At 47.5% G+C, this 20,576-nt stretch overlaps 1 protein-coding gene across 3 annotated transcripts in view; it reads right to left on the bottom strand.

The window, feature by feature from the left end:
* Positions 1–736: 736 nt before the first annotated feature.
* The window catches only part of arrb1 (arrestin beta 1), a 100,138-nt gene continuing 80,298 nt past the window's right edge, over positions 737–20,576 (bottom strand). For 2 of the 3 annotated variants that reach the window (XM_031897390.1, XM_004912226.4), the window contains exons 9-16: positions 19,938–20,022; positions 19,286–19,358; positions 17,667–17,807; positions 13,205–13,288; positions 10,320–10,343; positions 6,640–6,710; positions 4,521–4,572; positions 737–2,320 (exon numbers count right to left, since the gene is read on the bottom strand). In XM_031897390.1, coding sequence (XP_031753250.1) covers positions 2,209–2,320; positions 4,521–4,572; positions 6,640–6,710; positions 10,320–10,343; positions 13,205–13,288; positions 17,667–17,807; positions 19,286–19,358; positions 19,938–20,022 — 642 coding nt within the window. In that variant the 3' untranslated portion in view covers positions 737–2,208. The remainder of the gene's footprint in view (positions 2,321–4,520; positions 4,573–6,639; positions 6,711–10,319; positions 10,344–13,204; positions 13,289–17,666; positions 17,808–19,285; positions 19,359–19,937; positions 20,023–20,576) is intronic. The other variant, XM_002940747.5, reaches the window with a different exon arrangement.

Genomic DNA, 20,576 nt, shown 5'->3' with positions numbered 1-20,576 from the left:
TGTTCTATATAAGCACTGTCAGCCTGGAGGACTGAAGAGTGTGTTCAGTCCTCCAAAGGTTCCTATCCCCCCCAGTGTGTCTCTATGCTCCAGTGACTTCACCAAGTTCTTATAATCTTGCCCCTAATGTGGGGGAAATGAAAGAGAACTTCACTCTATAGTATTCATAGTTTGCCTCTGGCAAAAACTAGTGGTTTGAAGAAAAAATTGATTTGATTGATTTGAACCCAAGATTGGATCAGAGAGTCTGGAGAAGAGGCCAGTGAGCCCCTCAGAGAGTCTGGAGAAGAGGCCAGTGAGCCCCTCAGAGAGTCTGGAGAAGAGGCCAGTGAGCCCCTCAGAGAGTCTGGAGAAGAGGCCAGTGAGCCCCTCAGAGAGTCTGGAGAAGAGGCCAGTGAACCCCTCAGAGAGTCTGGAGAAGAGGCCAGTGAGCCCCTCAAAGAGTCTGGAGAAGAGGCCAGTGAACCCCTCAGAGAGTCTGGAGAAGAGGCCAGTGAGCCCCTCAGAGAGTCTGGAGAAGAGGCCAGTGAGCCCCTCCTTCTCTATTAGGAGTTTTTATATGCAGTGTTCTATATAGGCACTGTCAGCCTGGAGGACTGAAGGGTGTGTTCAGTCCTCCAAGGGTTCCTATCCCCCCCAGTGTGTCTCTATGCTCCAGTGACTTCACCAAGTTATATTATAATGAAAGAGAACTTCATTCTATAGTATTCATAGCATCAAACTAGTATTTCTTTTCCAAGCTGATAACCCCCTGAATTTCATTAAGACCAGAGGGGGGCTAACAAGTATTACAGAAAAACACAAACTATTCCAGTGATGCAACATTCTAAAAACGTATAATCCGGGCTCGTTTACACCGACAAAGAGGAGGGACCGCAGCGATACAATCACTTTGTATAAATATATATGAGAGGTCCAATACTATCGCTTCCCCTTCCAAGGGAAACAAGGGGCGTCCGTTGAGATCAGAAGGTGCAAAAAGATTTAGTAAAGTAATAGAATTCGGTTCCTGAAGGGGTCGGACTGGAAGGTACAAGGTTCGAGACAGGGTTGGATGTCTCTTTAGTAAGAGAGTAAATAAAAGGCTACCAATAGGATTACTCTTCTCACAATGGTGATCCAGGGACTGATCTGATTGGGAGGAGACCTGGAGGCTGCTTCTGATGAGTAGGATTTCTACAAGTCCTGAACTTGATGGACACATTCTTTTTCAGTTGGATGATTTGCTCATTGACCTCCCTACAGAGGTCTCCTACTTTGAGATATTAGCATGAGGTTTTACCATAATTGCCCTAAATCTACCTAAAATTTGCACCATTGGATGAAACAATACATGTGCTACGAGATGAGAAACTAAGAACAAAAGCCATTTCATGACAAATGGTATCCATATTTGCTTCTCTCGGGGGACGTTATTGTCCAGTAAGTCAACAAATCAATACAATTTCTTCTAATCATTAATACAATACTTTGAAACTAAATGTGACTTTTGGTTGTTTAAGAGAAGAACCATTGGGTGGCACCATATTGAAGATGGTTTAGAAGTTACAATAACAACCAGGGAGATGAGATTAATACCGAGGCTACTACCAAACTTCATATAGAGACATAACCACCCAACAGGCACAATAGAATGTATTAATCTCCCCAACGGGCACATTACAGAGGGATGGATACCACACAATAGAGTGTATTCATCTCTAGTGCTCTAGATAGACATCTTCCCTCCAGTCTATGAGACTATTATCATGGCCAATGTGAAGAGCCTCCAACCCGAGCCTCCAACCCTTGTACCAAAGGTCTGTCAAGAAATATTTTTGTTTAGAAAATGCAACTTTTTTTTGAAATTCAGAAACCATTGAAGCTACAGAATAGACCCTGACCGCTAGTCGTTCCGTTACAAATACTGGCGCGTGATACTGACCGGAGTTATACAAAATGCGTAAAAGACTCGATTAATACAAAAGTGCTACGAGGGCTCCTTTACGGAACTTGATGCACGGACCATGATTGCACTCTTCCATTCTCACGTTTCGTTTTGGGACGGTGGAGCCGGAACTCAAGACAAGGTAGCAAGATGCAGAGTGACAATTATGGAACAGCACAAAGATAATAATGGCTGCCAGAATCGGGATTATCGGTAGGCTCGGAACGGAGGCGCCTAATCCACGAGTTTAAACACAGTGAAAGGTAGAAATGGAGCCCAGTTTATCTGTCGTTCATCAGAGGGGAATTCGTCCCTTCCTCCTCTTCCTCTTTGTCTTCTTTCATTCCCTTCAGTCTCTGCCGGGCAAAGTCTTCAAAGACAATGTCGTCATCGCTGGGTGAGGGGGAAAGGATCAAATAGAAACAGTTTTAGGTCATAAAACATCTACTTGTTGTTGCTTCTACTCTAGTTTCATTGTGGTGTAGGTGAGGTCTACACTGATGTGGCTTTCTTTGAATTCATTTATTGTTATATTTATTGTACAGGTATGGGATCCCTTATCCGGAAACCCGTTATCCAGAAAGTTCTGGATAATAAAACAGTACCTGTACTTGATCCCAACTAAGATATAATTACCCCTTATTGGGGGCAGAACAGCCCTATTGGGTTTATTTTATGGTTAAATGATTCCCTTTTCTCTGTAATAATAAAACAGTACCTGTACTTGATCCCAACTAAGATATAATTACCCCTTATTGGGGCAGAACAGCCCTATTGGGTTTATTTCATGGTTAAATGATTCCCTTTTCTCTGTAATAATAAAACAGTACCTGTACTTGATCCCAACTAAGATATAATTACCCCTTATTGGGGCAGAACAGCCCTATTGGGTTTATTTCATGGTTAAATGATTCCCTTTTCTCTGTAATAATAAAACAGTACCTGTACTTGATCCCAACTAAGATATAATTACCCCTTATTGGGGGCAGAACAGCCCTATTGGGTTTATTTAATGGTTAAATGATTCCCTTTTCTCTGTAATAATAAAACAGTACCTGTACTTGATCCCAACTAAGATATAATTACCCCTTATTGGGGCAGAACAGCCCTATTGGGTTTATTTCATGGTTAAATGATTCCCTTTTCTCTGTAATAATAAAACAGTACCTGTACTTGATCCCAACTAAGATATAATTACCCCTTATTGGGGGCAGAACAGCCCTATTGGGTTTATTTCATGGTTAAATGATTCCCTTTTCTCTGTAATAATAAAACAGTACCTGTACTTGATCCCAACTAAGATATAATTACCCCTTATTGGGGCAGAACAGCCCTATTGGGTTTATTTAATGGTTAAATGATTCCCTTTTCTCTGTAATAATAAAACAGTACCTGTACTTGATCCCAACTAAGATATAATTCTGGATAACAGGTCCCATACCTGGGGGGTGATTAATCAATGGTCGAGTTCATTTTTTTTCTTAATTCGAGTTTTTTGAGCATAAAAAATCTCGAATTTGAGTTATGGTTCAAAAACTCGAATGTCTGGTATTTATTAAGTGCAAAAAACCCCTAAATCAGTCGGTAGAACTCGATGGAACTAATGTTGTTTATATACAAATTGCATTTAGCCTTATGAACACAGTCTTAATCTCTCTGCCAATTAAGGGGTTGTTCACCTTATAACATTTTTATTACATTTTAGTACTTTGTGCTATTTCGAAACAATTTGCAATTGGTCTTCATTTTTTATTATTTGTGGTTTTTGAATTATTTTGCTTTTTATTCAGCAGTTTGGAATTTTAGCAGCTATCTGGTTGCTAGGGACTTGCTTACCTTAGCAACCAGGCTGAGAGACTGGTATATGAATAGGAGAGGGGCTTGAATAGAAAGATAAGGAATAAAAAGTAACAATAACAATAAAACTGGAGCCTCACAGAGCAATAGGTTTTGGCTGCAGGGGTCAGTAGTCAGAAGTCAGAAGAGGGAGGCAAATAATTAAAAAAAATACAAAATGAAGACCAACTGAAAAGTAGCTTAAAACTGGCCATTCTATAACATATTAAACATTAACTCAAAGGTGACCCCCCCCCCCCCATTTAAAGAATCAAACTCTAAATTCTGAAGGCAATTATGGCATTCATATTCAATTACAAATGGATGCACACAATCCCCCCACTTTTTGTGAACAATTGGGTTTACTGTATATACTCGAGTATAAGCCTAGTTTTTCAGCACCCAATTCCGGTTTAAATCATTTTTTTTTAGCAGACTTAAGGTAGGAGATCCAAATTACAGAATGAACCCTTCTGGATTCTGGATAATGGGTCCTATAGCTGTATAGATGAGAACAACAGGGGGTGAATGCCACAATTGCCCCCTTACATACCCAGCGTAGGTGGCAGTTACGCACGAGACTCTTACTTTGCTTTCCCTTTATAAGACAGAGTGGAAGCCATGCAGAGAAGACAGAGAGGTTAGTGCATGCATTACAGGTACCCATGCGGGGAAGCATTAGTGCATGCGTTACAGGTACCCCTGCTGGGGAAGCATTAGTGCGACGCACAGGGGGCAAATGACAGACACAGCTTACTTTGTATCAAACTCTATGAGATTGGTATCTATGGGGGCTTCATTCTCTGGAACTGAAAGAAAAGTCAAGAACGTTTAGGAGCCGATATGTAATGTCCCTGATAAACATCCCAGAATCCTTGGCATCTGTTTGGCCACCAACTGTGACAGCACTACAACTCCCAGCAGCCCCTCCACTCACCGTACTTCATCCAAGATGGTTGTTTTGGCTCAAAACTGGAGCCACCTTTAACTTATGCTAATGGGATATCTATCAGCTATCTATCTATCTATCTGTCTGTCTGTCTGATATCTATCTATCTATCTATCTATCTATCTATCTATCTATCTATCTGTCTGTCTGTCTGATATCTATCTATCTATCTATCTATCTATCTATCTGTCTGTCTGTCTGATATCTATCTATCTATCTATCTATCTGTCTGTCTGTCTGTCTGTCTGATATCTATCTATCTATCTATCTATCTATCTGTCTGTCTGATATCTATCTATCTATCTATCTGTCTGTCTGTCTGTCTGATATCTATCTATCTATCTATCTGTCTGTCTGATATCTATCTATCTATCTATCTATCTGTCTATCTGTCTGTCTGTCTGTCTGATATCTATCTATCTATCTGTCTGTCTGTCTGTCTGTCTGTCTATCTGTCTGTCTGATATCTATCTATCTATCTGTCTATCTGTCTATCTATCTATCTATCTATCTATCTATCTATCTATCTATCATCATCTATCTATTTATCTCTCTATTATCTATCTATCTATCTATCTATCTATCTCTCTATTATCTATCTATCTATCTATCTATCTATCTATCTATCTATCTATCTATCTATCATCATCTATCTATCTATCTATCTATCTATCTCTCTATTATCTATCTATCTATCTCTCTATTATCTATCTATCTATCTATCTCTCTATTATCTATCTATCTATCTATCTATCTCTCTATTATCTATCTATCTATCATCTAGAGCAGCAGTTCTCAACCTGTGGGTCGGGGCCCCTTTGGAGGGGGGAACTGTATTAGGAAGGTTGAGAACCACTGATCTAGAGCGTCGGTCTTGGGCTGCTACCCCAGGGTCTCCCACACCCCCTCAGGGGTCCCCCCCCACCTGCCCACCCACCTGGAGCAACAGTAACAGATCAGCGACTATACTTGCAGGTGGGGATTGGGTCTGGGTCAGTGGGGCCCTGACCAGCCTTGCTCATCTATCTATCTATTTTTTTATCTATCATTCACCTCTGGGCCACCCCCCCCCCCCCCATGAATGCAGGGCTGTCTGTGTTGGGTATCATTGTATACAAAAGGGGTGAGCTTTGGCTTGGGGTCTTAGTAAATGGACCCCTAAAGCAGTGATCCCCAACCAGTGGCTCAGGGTAACATGTTGCTCCCCAACCCCTTGGGTGTTGCTCTCAGTGCCCCCAAACCAGGGAGTTATTTTTGAATTCCTGACTTGGGGGCAAGTTTTGGTTGAATAAAAACAAGATTTCCTACCAAATAAAGCCCCTGTAAGCTGATAGGGTGCATAGAGGCCCCTAATAGCCAATCACAGCCCTTATTTGGCTCCTCCATCAACTTTTATGGTGCTTGTGTTGCTCCCCAAGTCTTTTTCCATTTGACTGTGGCTCCCGAGTAAGAAAGGTTGGGGGGCCCTGCTCTAAACAGTACAGACATGTGGGGGTTCATTTCTCTTTATACAGATGTTTGATGCTTTTTGGATAGAGCAAGTGGAGTCAAACTTGGACCCAGTCAGACACATGGGAGATTTCCCTTGGATAAAACATGGAATCTTCACTATATATGTTACTATAATAATAGGGTAACATATCTGTCATGGCTGAGAGTGCAGGCAGCACAGAAGAGATTTGGGGGGGTGGGGTCAAAAAGGACAAAGTTTAAAAGACCAGTCCTTGGTGTCCAACCTTTCTTCATGGACCATGTGGCTCACTGGGGAAAGGATACGTCCCAGTCTCCATGATGGAGAATGTGGAGACTATGGAGGATTATGGAAAATAAAGAAGGGTGTCCGACTTGTATGTGGCCCCTGGAAGGTCTGAGTGGGCTTGTTGGTGCCTTCAGGCTACTGGGGTTCCTATGGGGCTATTTCCCTTACCTTCTCGGTGCAGAGGTTCCTCCGTGGGCTTTGGGTGCATCAGAGTAAAGGGCAGCTCGACGGCCACATCACTGAAATATACCATAGAAACCTGGGTTAGATACGGCCACCGAGGTGGTAAGAGCCACGCAGGCCCCCAACTGAGAGAAGGTGCAGTTATGGCCCCATAGCCCCACATGCTCTGGTGTCACCCTCAATAGTGCAGGACCCCCAACCTTTACTCTATAGGGGGGTGCAACATGCCTTAGCCTCTCTACACATTCAATATAAACAGCGAGAACCTCATACAAAATGGCGCAAGTACCCTGGGGGGGGATACCTTATCTGAAGTGAACCCCAAGGGGCAGATTTATGCAAATTCAAACTTAATGATTTCTAAATCTACCCCTAGGGGTAATGTGTTGACGAGGTCAATGAAATGCAACCAATCACATGTAAATAGATATGAAAGGGAGGGGTGAAAGGCGAAGTAAAGAGTTCCCACACAGTTTGGTGATTTTGTCTTAGATAAAAGTCTGTAATAGAGATGTTTATATTTGTTCTACTGTTGCTTAGAAAAAATCTCAGCCACCCATGGACAAGTATAAGCCACCCGTGACTGCGATGCAGCCGAGACTGATGAAGATACATGGTACCTACTGGTGATGTCCTTCTTAAGAACCATGAGTACCCCCTTCTAATTGACCCCTGCTGCAGAGAAAAGACCCCCCCTTCCAACTGACCCTTACTGCAGAGAGAAGACCCCCCCTTCCAACTGACCCCTGCTGCAGAGAGAAGACCCCCCCTTTCAACTGACCCCTGCTGCAGAGAGAAGACCACCCTTCCAACTGACCCCTGCTGCAGAGAGAAGACCTCCCTTCCAACTGACCCCTACTGCAGAGAGAAGACCTCCCTTCCAACTGACCCCTGCTGCAGAGAGAAGACCTCCCTTCCAACTGACCCCTGCTGCAGAGAGAAGACCACCCTTCCAACTGACCTCTGCTGCAGATAGAAGACCCCCCCTTTCAACTGACCCCTGCTGCAGAGAGAAGACCTCCCTTCCAACTGACCCCTACTGCAGAGAGAAGACAACCCTTCCAACTGACCCCTGCTGCAGAGAGAAGACCCCCCCTTTCAACTGACCCCTGCTGCAGAGAGAAGACCTCCCTTCCAACTGACCCCTACTGCAGAGAGAAGACAACCCTTCCAACTGACCCCTACTGCAGAGAGAAGACAACCCTTCCAACTGACCCCTACTGCAGAGAGAAGACCTCCCTTCCAACTGACCCCTACTGCAGAGAGAAGACAACCCTTCCAACTGACCCCTACTGCAGAGAGAAGACCTCCCTTCCAACTGACCCCTACTGCAGAGAGAAGACAACCCTTCCAACTGACCCCTACTGCAGAGAGAAGACAACCCTTCCAACTGACCCCTACTGCAGAGAGAAGACAACCCTTCCAACTGACCCCTACTGCAGAGAGAAGACCTCCCTTCCAACTGACCCCTACTGCAGAGAGAAGACAACCCTTCCAACTGGCCCCTACTGCAGAGAGAAGACAACCCTTCCAACTGACCCCTACTGCAGAGAGAAGACAACCCTTCCAACTGACCCCTACTGCAGAGAGAAGACCTCCCTTCCAACTGACCCCTACTGCAGAGAGAAGACCTCCCTTCCAACTGACCCCTACTGCAGAGAGAAGACCTCCCTTCCAACTGACCCCTACTGCAGAGAGAAGACCTCCCTTCCAACTGACCCCTACTGCAGAGAGAAGACAACCCTTCCAACTGACCCCTACTGCAGAGAGAAGACAACCCTTCCAACTGACCCCTACTGCAGAGAGAAGACAACCCTTCTAACTGACCCCTACTGCAGAGAGAAGACCTCCCTTCCAACTGACCCCTACTGCAGAGAGAAGACCTCCCTTCCAACTGACCCCTACTGCAGAGAGAAGACAACTCTTCCAACTGACCCCTACTGCAGAGAGAAGACCCCCTTCCACAAAGGTGCAATCAACTGACCAGTTTCATGATGTCTCAGATTCCTTCTGCCTACGTTGTACCCAAATGTCCATTTTATGGTGATTCTCCCTATAATTATAAAATGTATAGCCCTCGCTCTCAAGTCCCTCAAGATATCTAGTTCCTTTTTCACTGACCAATCTCTGGCAAAACCGTAACCCTTGAAGCTACTTAATCGTCTTCTACCGGCTCTTTGGCGCATCTTTCCCAGAACTTCCCATGTAAAAGGTCCTTGGAAATACTTATCCCAAACTTCCTAACTGCCAGGAAAATCTTGCCTGACAGTCAGGAAAATGAACAGTAGCACCTTGATGAAAGTTGGTCAGAATGGGTTTGAGTCAGTTGGGTGTTAGACCTCAGCAGTAGCCCTGAGCTTTAACACCCTTCTGATCTGTAAACTCATTTTGGCACTGATAAAATACCAATCAAAGAATTGCCCCCACTATCGGACTAATTACTAAACTGCCAGTTTGGGCACCAAAGCCAATTTTACTCATTATTACTTATCTTTCTATTTAGACCCTCCCCTATTCATATTCCTGTCTCTCTTTCAAACCACTCCCCCGTTGCTAGGTTAACCCAGACCCTAGCAACCAGATAGCCGCTGAACAAAAGGCTAAATCATTAACGTGGATTTGATCCCCATACAAACCTGGAACACAGTAATATATCCACAGTATAATAATTACAAGCAGAGAGAGGATGCAGAGCATGCAGCGCAGACCCACAAGATGCAGGAAAATAATCAATATGGCGGCACCACCGCATGGACTGGAATTGCAGAATATTTTCACTTGGAAATGAATTGTTGTTGTGAGACCCCAAAAACAAACCCCTGCCCCAGGACCCGGAACCAGAATCATTCTTTCTATGACTGATGTTGTGTAAAGGCCAAGTAAATGTAGTAAATAGTTTTGTTGCTGACTCGGGGGGGCAGCCGTTATCATGGGGGACATTAACTAACCTGCAACTTTTTCGGGGTCAGGGTTTTTGACCCCCCCCCCCGAAAAGTTGCACTTTTCGCGGCTGGAGATTGGGGGTGGAGTTTCAGATGGGGCGGAGCCTGATGGGAACAATGAGAATTCTCTGTAAAGCCCTGTGTCAATGTGTTGGCTCTTCATGGGGCTCATTTATAAACACTGGGCAGTTTTGTACCTGGGCAGTAACCCCTAGCAACCAATGAGTAATAAGCTTTTTTCAGCCAGCTGAAGCTCGAGCAATGACCCCCAAATTGTGTTAAACTGAATTTGTCCTGTTGAGACGAGTAATGTTATGGGGCGAGGTACAAAGTGCCCCCCGTATCTTGCCCCCTGAGGTCAGTTATTTAGATAGGGGAGCACTAGGGGATTTGGGGGAAAGTTTTATTGTGCAATATTGCTTTAAGAATACAGCCCTGATGTTGCTGGACTACAGCTCCCAGCATGCCCCAAGCTTCATTATATGTTACATTATTGTGGGATTTGTAGCCCAGTAACAACTGAGTAACGTTGGGGTGAGGCCGCCCAGCAGCTGAAGGTAGAGGGACCCTATTGAGAAATGTTAAACCGTTTGGGTTGGCAATGAAAGGCAATGTGGGGCGAATGTTCATGATGGTCTGTGAAGAAAGACTCGGAGTTACAAGACGAATGCAGAGGGATGTAATGTAATGCATGAGCATGGCTAGCAAAGAGTTAAGCGTTACCTTGATGCAAGGTCTCCCAAAAGGCTGGCATTGGTCAAAGTAGATGAGAGAATTAGTCAAACTGCCCGTGCACTGATCACCCTGCCGATTGGCTAGCATGCTTCAAGATTCAGTTCCTTACGGTGTGGCCCTTATACCCTGCAGGGGCCCCAGGCAGTATCAGGAGCCCACAAACACAGAAATGGGACATTTGTACCGAAACCCAAAATTGTCCTTCACTCCCCCTTCCATCAGGCTTTTCCCTTACTGCAAATCATTCATTTCCTCCTCTGAGCCCCTCTCTCCCATGGGGGCCCCCGAGAACTATTCCAGAATGCGAATTTTAGAATACAGTACAGGTATGGGACCCCTTATCCATAAACCTCCGAATTACAGAAAGCCCGTCTCCATTTTAATCAAATAATTCAGAATTTTAAAACTGATTTCCCTTTTCTCTGTAATAATAAAACAGTACCTGTACTTGATCCCAACTAAGATATAATTACCCCTTATTGGGGGCAGAACAGCCCTATTGGGTTTATTTAATGGTTAAATGATTCCCTTTTCTCTGTAATAATAAAACAGTACCTGTACTTGATCCCAACTAAGATATAATTACCCCTTATTGGGGCAGAACAGCCCTATTGGGTTTATTTCATGGTTAAATGATTCCCTTTTCTCTGTAATAATAAAACAGTACCTGTACTTGATCCCAACTAAGATATAATTACCCCTATTGGGGGCAGAACAGCCCTGTTGGGTTTAATTAATGTTTTGATTAATTAATACTGTACTGTCTAAGGGAAACACTATGGCACCCCCTACCCATATGTATAAATACAAATATACAGAGAAGGAATGTTCTGGGCACACAATAAGCTGTACCCCCATACTGTACTGTCTAAGGGAAACACTATGGCACCCCCTACCCATATGTATAAATACAAATATACAGAGAAGGAATGTTCTGGGCACACAATAAGCTGTACCCCCATACTGTACTGTCTAAGGGAAACACTATGGCACCCCCTACCCATATGTATAAATACAAATATACAGAGAAGGAATGTTCTGGGTACACAATAAGCTGTACCCCCATACTGTACTGTCTAAGGGAAACACTATGGCACCCCCTACCCATATGTATAAATACAAATATACAGAGAAGGAATGTTCTGGGCACACAATAAGCTGTACCCCCATACTGTACTGTCTAAGGGAAACACTATGGCACCCCCTACCCATATGTATAAATACAAATATACAGAGAAGGAATGTTCTGGGCACACAATAAGCTGTACCCCCATACTGTACTGTCTAAGGGAAACACTATGGCACCCCCTACCCATATGTATAAATACAAATATACAGAGAAGGAATGTTCTGGGCACACAATGTTTCATGCTATATTTCCTTTCAACTAAAACACAATCACAGAGAGTACACATTAGTCTGGGTGGTTTGCGACATTTCGAGCTCAGCAAACACAAAGAACCAGCCATGAATAGGGAGTTCACTTCCCTTGACCTTCAGCAAAGCTTGGACCACTCATGGAAAGGACAATGACTAAGTACCATCAGCCCCTGACTATTAGCCGCCTCTCCAGCTCCCCGGGCTCTTTGTATCATAAGGAAAGTGGATTTCATGGAAACATTCCATTCGCTGTCTGATCGGAAAACAACATAAAAGGAGCTTTTACTTTACTGGAAAACAGGACTTGTCGGTTCCCAAGCCCCTCCTCTCCATCTCTAGATCCAATTAATCCTCATTATCAGCAAATATCTTCCTGTCCCATCAGGAGGCAATTAAATCATTTACTTCTCTACGTGGAAAACGGGTTCCTGAAACATGTACAGGATTTGGGAATGAGAGACCCACCCCAGGGGCAATTAGACTGCCGCTTTTTATTGGGGTTTTAAACCAATTTTTATTGTTTTTTCTACGATGACGATCTATTGACTGATATTAATGTACTGAAATTCTAGTGCCACGTTGCACACTGGAAGAAGGATACAAGAGATGAGAAGGAAAGACCGCCCTACCATGGACAATGTTAATTACACTGACAGCGCTGCATTTAATTAAACAACACCCATCCTTTTATATCAAATCTAATCAATAGGTGTAGGTAAAAGCGATTAAACTTCTTGTGACAATCCTGTGCTGCTGGGATGTACTCACCGGCTCAGGATCTACTGCTAGATCCCGATATGCGTTTTTGTTCAATAATTCCATAACAAGAAATATACAGGCACGTTTTTTTTCATTAATGGTGATTTACTAACCAAAAAGAGAACTAGCCTTCATCGCCCTACGCCTAAACTAGATTGGGGTGTATGTTTCCTTAGGAGAATAAAAATAAGACCTCGAAAGAATTGCTTTCCAGTTAATCAGTATCGAAACTACACCAAAGCTGGTGTAACTCCAGGGGGGTAGAACAATCTTATTACTAATAGTCACCTGGGAATATCTGGGACACACCTGCCCTGGACAGGTTTAAATACCCCCAGAAAGTCTTATGTCGATACTCTCTATTGTCAATATAGCACACTACTTGTCATTGGGGTATTTTCATGACATCACTGGTGACATCATAAAGGCCTTCCAGTTGACAATTTCTCTTCCCACCCCAAACCAGTAAATGCCATGTAGTCCTGACTAGAGAACCTAGATTCATCCTCACTGAGCTAGTTACATTGAATTGGCCCAAACTGGGAGAATCCAACATGTCTGTGGCCCCGGCATTATGATTAAGTAGAACAATATGACAATTTTTGATGTATTTAATCCCACAATGAGCTCAGACATTGTAACTGGAATCTATTATATATATATATTACATTGTAAGCTCCCCGGGAAAGGCAATAATTCTGCCCAGAAAGATATTAATATTGTAGAGAACTCACCCTCCCCGAGACACGACCAGCTTGACTTTGACTTTATATGAGACAATGATGCCCAGGATTTCCTTGTTGGCTCCGTCTCTTAACCTTGGGGAGACAAGACGTTGCTTTTAGATGTTTTCAGGACCAACTGAATTATATTCTGAGAAGTTTATTCTATAGAGTAATGATAAAATGCTACATATATTTCTCCGCAACTTTATAATTGTATCATTATTTTCATGCATTATCATTTTGCCCCTTTATAGGTCCCTGATAAGGCCTCACACTGAGTATGGGGGCAGTTACAGTGAGTATGGGGGGCAGTAACAGTGAGTATGGGGGCAGTTACAGTGAGTATGGGGGGCAGTAACAGTGAGTATGGGGGGCAGTAACAGTGAGTATGGGGGGCAGTTTTGGGCTCCAGTCCTTAAGAAGGATATTAATGAGCTGGAGAGAGTGCAGAGACTGCAACTAAACTGGTTAAGGGGATGGAAGGGTTAAACTATGAGGTGAGACTGTCAGGGTTGGGGTTGTTTTCTCTGGAAAAGAGGCGCTTGCGAGGGGACATGATTACTCTGTACAAGTACATTAGAGGGGATTATAGGCAGATAGGGTGTTGGGGAATGCCCTGCCGGGGGATGTTGGGTAGGGGGTTCCTCACAGTGAGGGCAGAGAGGAGGTTGGGGAATGCCCTGCCGGGGGATGTTGGGTAGGGGGTTCCTCACGGTGAGGGCAGTGAGGGGGTTGGGGAATGCCCTGCCGGGGGATGTTGGGTAGGGGGTTCCTCACCGTGAGGGCAGTGAGGGGGTTGGGGAATGCCCTGCCGGGGGATGTTGGGTAGGGGGTTCCTCACGGTGAGGGCAGTGAGGTTGGGGAATGCCCTGCCGGGGGATGTTGGGTAGGGGGTTCCTCACGGTGAGGGCAGTGAGGGGGTTGGGGAATGCCCTGCCGGGGGATGTTGGGTAGGGGGTTCCTCACCGTGAGGGCAGTGAGGGGGTTGGGGAATGCCCTGCCGGGGGATGTTGGGTAGGGGGTTCCTCACGGTGAGGGCAGTGAGGGGGTTGGGGAATGCCCTGCCGGGGGATGTTGGGTAGGGGGTTCCTCACGGTGAGGGCAGTGAGGGGGTTGGGGAATGCCCTGCCGGGGGATGTTGGGTAGGGGGTTCCTCACGGTGAGGGCAGTGAGGGGGTTGGGGAATGCCCTGCCGGGGGATGTTGGGTAGGGGGTTCCTCACGGTGAGGGCAGTGAGAGGGTTGGGGAATGCCCTGCCGGGGGATGTTGGGTAAGGGGTTCCTCACGGTGAGGGCAGTGAGGGGGTTGGGGAATGCCCTGCCGGGGGATGTTGGGTAGGGGGTTCCTCACGGTGAGGGGGTTGGGGAATGCCCTGCCGGGGGATGTTGGGTAGGGGGTTCCTCACGGTGAGGGCAGTGAGGGGGTTGGGGAATGCCCTGCCGGGGGATGTTGGGTAGGGGGTTCCTCACGGTGAGGGCAGTGAGGGGGTTGGGGAATGCCCTGCCGGGGGATGTTGGGTAGGGGGTTCCTCACGGTGAGGGGGTTGGGGAATGCCCTGCCGGGGGATGTTGGGTAGGGGGTTCCTCACGGTGAGGGCAGTGAGGGGGTTGGGGAATGCCCTGCCGGGGGATGTTGGGTAGGGGGTTCCTCACGGTGAGGGCAGTGAGGGGGTTGGGGAATGCCCTGCCGGGGGATGTTGGGTAGGGGGTTCCTCACGGTGAGGGCAGTGAGGTTGGGGAATGCCCTGCCGGGGGGTGTTGGGTAGGGGGTTTCTCACGTTGAGGGCAGTGAGGAGTTTGGGGAATGCCCTGCCGGGGGATGTTGGGTAGGGGGTTCCTCACGGTGAGGGTAGTGAGGGGGTTGGGGAATGCCCTGCCGGGGGATGTTGGGTAGGGGGTTCCTCACGGTGAGGGGGTTGGGGAATGCCCTGCCGGGGGATGTTGGGTAGGGGGTTCCTCACGGTGAGGGCAGTGAGGGGGTTGGGGAATGCCCTGCCGGGGGATGTTGGGTAGGGGGTTCCTCACGGTGAGGTCAGTGAGGGGGTTGGGGAATGCCCTGCCGGGGGATGTTTGGGTAGGGGGTTTCTCACGTTGAGGGCAGTGAGGAGTTTGGGGAATGCCCTGCCGGGGATGTTGGGTAGGGGGTTCCTCACGGTGAGGGTAGTGAGGGGGTTGGGGAATGCCCTGCCGGGGGATGTTGGGTAGGGGGTTCCTCACGGTGAGGGGGTTGGGGAATGCCCTGCCGGGGGAATGTTGGGTAGGGGGTTCCTCACGGTGAGGGCAGTGAGGGGGTTGGGGAATGCCCTACCGGGGGATGATGGGTAGGGGGTTCCTCACGGTGAGGGGGTTGGGGAATGCCCTGCCGGGGGATGTTGGGTAGGGGGTTCCTCACGGTGAGGGCAGTGAGGGGGTTGGGGAATGCCCTGCCGGGGGATGTTGGGTAGGGGGTTCCTCACGGTGAGGGCAGTGAGGGGGTTGGGGAATGCCCTGCCGGGGGATGTTGGGTAGGGGGTTCCTCACGGTGAGGGCAGTGAGGGGGTTGGGGAATGCCCTGCCGGGGGATGTTGGGTAGGGGGTTCCTCACGGTGAGGGCAGTGAGGGGGTTGGGGAATGCCCTGCCGGGGGATGTTGGGTAGGGGGTTCCTCACGGTGAGGGCAGTGAGGGGGTTGGGGAATGCCCTGCCGGGGGATGTTGGGTAGGGGGTTCCTCACGGTGAGGGCAGTGAGGGGGTTGGGGAATGCCCTGCCGGGGGATGTTGGGTAGGGGGTTTCTCACGTTGAGGGCAGTGAGGAGTTTGGGGAATGCCCTGCCGGGGGATGTTGGGTAGGGGGTTCCTCACGGTGAGGGTAGTGAGGGGGTTGGGGAATGCCCTGCCGGGGGATGTTGGGTAGGGGGTTCCTCACGGTGAGGGGGTTGGGGAATGCCCTGCCGGGGGATGTTGGGTAGGGGGTTCCTCACGGTGAGGGCAGTGAGGGGGTTGGGGAATGCCCTACCGGGGGATGTTAGGTAGGGGGTTCCTCACGGTGAGGGGGTTGGGGAATGCCCTGCCGGGGGATGTTGGGTAGGGGGTTCCTCACGGTGAGGGCAGTGAGGGGGTTGGGGAATGCCCTGCCGGGGGATGTTGGGTAGGGGGTTCCTCACGGTGAGGGCAGTGAGGGGGTTGGGGAATGCCCTGCCGGGGGATGTTGGGTAGGGGGTTCCTCACGGTGAGGGCAGTGAGGGGGTTGGGGAATGCCCTGCCGGGGGATGTTGGGTAGGGGGTTCCTCACGGTGAGGGCAGTGAGGGGGTTGGGGAATGCCCTGCCGGGGGATGTTGGGTAGGGGGTTCCTCACGGTGAGGGCAGTGAGGTTGGGGAATGCCCTGCCGGGGGGTGTTGGGTAGGGGGTTTCTCACGTTGAGGGCAGTGAGGAGTTTGGGGAATGCCCTGCCGGGGGATGTTGGGTAGGGGGTTCCTCACGGTGAGGGTAGTGAGGGGGTTGGGGAATGCCCTGCCGGGGGATGTTGGGTAGGGGGTTCCTCACGGTGAGGGGGTTGGGGAATGCCCTGCCGGGGGATGTTGGGTAGGGGTTCCTCACGGTGAGGGCAGTGAGGGGGTTGGGGAATGCCCTGCCGGGGGATGTTGGGTAGGGGGTTCCTCACGGTGAGGGGGTTGGGGAATGCCCTGCCGGGGGATGTTGGGTAGGGGGTTCCTCACGGTGAGGGCAGTGAGGGGGTTGGGGAATGCCCTGCCGGGGGATGTTGGGTAGGGGGTTCCTCACGGTGAGGGGGTTGGGGAATGCCCTGCCAGGGGATGTTGGGTAGGGGGTTCCTCACGGTGAGGGCAGTGAGGGGTTGGGGAATGCCCTGCCGGGGGATGTTGGGTAGGGGGTTCCTCACGGTGAGGGCAGAGAGGAGGTTGGGGAATGCCCTGCCGGGGGATGTTGGGTAGGGGGTTCCTCACGGTGAGGGGGTTGGGGAATGCCCTGCCGGGGGATGTTGGGTAGGGGGTTCCTCACGGTGAGGGCAGTGAGGAGGTTGGGGAATGCCCTGCCGGGGGATGTTGGGTAGGGGGTTCCTCACGGTGAAGGCAGAGAGGAGGTTGGGGAATGCCCTGCCGGGGGATGTTGGGTAGGGGGTTCCTCACGGTGAGGGCAGTGAGGAGGTTGGGGAATGCCCTGCCGGGGGATGTTGGGTAGGGGGTTCCTCACGGTGAGGGCAGAGAGGAGGTTGGGGAATGCCCTGCCGGGGGATGTTGGGTAGGGGGTTCCTCACGGTGAGGGCAGTGAGGGGGTTGGGGAATGCCCTGCCGGGGGATGTTGGGTAGGGGGTTCCTCACGGTGAGGGCAGAGAGGAGGTTGGGGAATGCCCTGCCGGGGGATGTTGGGTAGGGGGTTCCTCACGGTGAGGGCAGTTTGTGCATACGACTCTATCTACAGGTAAATACCCGGCTCTAATAAACACATTTGTGGCACAGAGGGAGAGGGGTCTCACAGAGTGCTGGAGGCCAGGTTGGTATCTTCATGCTTCAGTTTCCCATCCAAGGCAAGGCCGCGCTTCTCTCGGTTATTGGCCAGGAATGGCGTCAGTGTGTAGACTTTGCAGAACGTGGAACTTGGAGCAACAACATCATTGCTGGGATAAGAGAAAATGAAACCCGTACTGAATGTTATAAAGATACATAACGATTCGTTAGCTAATTAATACATAAATATTAAAGCCACAGTGTAGCCCTGGGATCCAGGGTCCAAGTTCCATTCCAGTGAAGAGTTTTAGCTGTTTGTAACCACTTAACAAATGTCTCCTACAAATTCCATCAACATGTCCCCTTCACCCCTTCCATAACATGTCTCATCTTCACATCTCTAAATGTCCCCTCTGCACTTCTGCTCTATAAGTATCTCTACAAATGTCTCCTCTACATGTCCCCTCTACAAATGTCTCCTCTACATGTCCCCTCTACAAATGTCTCCTCTACATGTTCCCTCTACAAATGTCTCCTCTACATGTCCCCTCTACAAATGTCTCCTCTACATGTCCCCCTAACAAATGTCTCCTCTACATGTTCCCCTACAAATGTCTCCTCTACATGTTCCTCTACAAAAGTCTCCTCTACATGTCCCTCTACAAATGTCTCCTCTACATGTTCCCTCTACAAATGTCTCCTCTACATGTTCCCTCTACAAATGTCTCCTCTACATGTTCCCTCTACAAATGTCTCCTCTACATGTCCCCTCTACAAATGTCTCCTCTACATGTTCCCTCTACAAATGTCTCCTCTACATGTCCCCTCTACAAATGTCTCCTCTACATGTTCCCTCTACAAATGTCTCCTCTACATGTTCCCTCTACAAATGTCTCCTCTACATGTCCCCTCTACAAATGTCTCCTCTACATGTCCCCTCTACAAATGTCTCCTCTACATGTTCCCTCTACAAATGTCTCCTCTACATGTTCCCTCTACAAATGTCTCCTCTACATGTTCCCTCTACAAATGTCTCCTCTACAAATGTCTCCTCTGTCCATTTCCTCTATAAATGTCCCCTCTACAAAAGTCTCCTGTACAAATGTCCCCTCTACAAACGTCTCCTCTACAAATGTCTCCTCTGTCCATTTCCTCTATAAATGTCCCCTCTACAAAAGTCTCCTGTACAAATGTCCCCTCTACAAACGTCTCCTCTACAAATGTCTCCTCTGTCCATTTCCTCTATAAATGTCTCCTCTACAAACGTCTCCTCTACGCACCGTTTCTACCCTGTCCCAGTTGGTAACACTATTAAGACCTAAGGAACGTTCGGCTCAGGAAGCAGTGAGCGCAGCAGATCCGATACAGTAAGTGCAGCCATGTCCTTCGCTGCTTTCCTTTATGTAGAAAGCTGTTCCCTTGGAGTTGTGTCTGGTTGGGGAAACGTTGGCCGTATCGACATGACTCAGATCTAAACCCCTGTAGCTCGTACCGAGCCATTTACCGGCGCTCTCTCTCTGTCACAGAATGAACTTGTGTCTCAATGTGGTTTCAGTTAAAAAACCTTCCTCTGTGGGCGGCTCGGGCTACTTACTCAGACCTTCTTAGAACTGTACATACATATGTTAACCCTTCACGGGCTACTTACTCAGCTTCTTCCACGGCAACAGGGCACTTGTACTGGGCAGTGTTGAAAAGGCAAATGTCAGCGTACTGGCGCACTGCGGGGAAACCCAACATGTCAGTCTGCAGGTTATATAGTTCCACTGAAGTCACTGAGCTTCTGGGTATTAATCATAAATCCTGGCTACTATACTTGGCTACTAATCCTGGCTACTATACATGGCTACTAATCATAAATCCTGGCTACTATACATGACTACTAATCATAAATCCTGGCTACTAATCATAAATCCTGGCTACTATACATGGCTACTAATCCTGGCTACTATACATGGCTACTAATCATAAATCCTGGCTACTATACATGGCTACTAATCCTGGCTACTATACATGGCTACTAATCATAAATCCTGGCTACTATACATGGCTACTAATTCTGGCTACTATACATGGCTACTAATCCTGGCTACTATACATGGCTACTAATCCTGGCTACTATAAATGGCTACTATACAGGGCTACTAATCCTGGCTACTATACATGGCTACTATACATGGCTACTAATCTTGGCTACTAAAGTATTGGCAGGAAAATCATACAACCCATTATGGATATTATGGTACAATGAAGAAGCCACCAAAGGTGCCTTTGTGTAAGATTTCTAACAAGAAACTTACCTGAAATTTTTATTTTTTTCACAGTCTTGTTTGTGTTGTTTGTAACATGAACGTTGACATTAATTGGCTCCCCGTGATAATAAATCTGGGAAAGAGTCGGAGTTGATATTAATGATTGGGGCTTCGCTAGGACTTGATCCTAAGATTTAATTACCCCATATTGGGGCAGAACAGCCCTATTGGGTTTATTTAATGGTTAAATGATTCCCTTTTCTCTGTAATAATAAAACAGTACCTGTACTTGATCCCAACTAAGATATAATTACCCCTTATTGGGGGCAGAACAGCCCTATTGGGTTTATTTAATGGTTAAATGATTCCCTTCTCTCTGTAATAATAAAACAGTACCTGTACTTGATCCCAACTAAGATATAATTACCCCTTATTGGGGCAGAACAGTCCTATTGGGTTTATTTCATGGTTAAATGATTCCCTTTTCTCTGTAATAATAAAACAGTACCTGTACTTGATCCCAACTAAGATATAATTACCCCTTATTGGGGCAGAACAGCCCTATTGGGTTTATTTAATGGTTAAATGATTCCCTTTTCTCTGTAATAATAAAACAGTACCTGTACTTGATCCCAACTAAGATATAATTACCCCTTATTGGGGGCAGAACAGCCCTATTGGGTTTAT

This window comes from Xenopus tropicalis, chromosome 2 (genome assembly GCF_000004195.4).
Source record: "Xenopus tropicalis strain Nigerian chromosome 2, UCB_Xtro_10.0, whole genome shotgun sequence".
Classification (NCBI taxonomy): Eukaryota; Metazoa; Chordata; class Amphibia; order Anura; family Pipidae; genus Xenopus; species Xenopus tropicalis.
The sequence above is the reverse complement of the archived record's forward strand: the minus strand, read 5'-3'. Positions and strand labels throughout refer to the sequence as shown.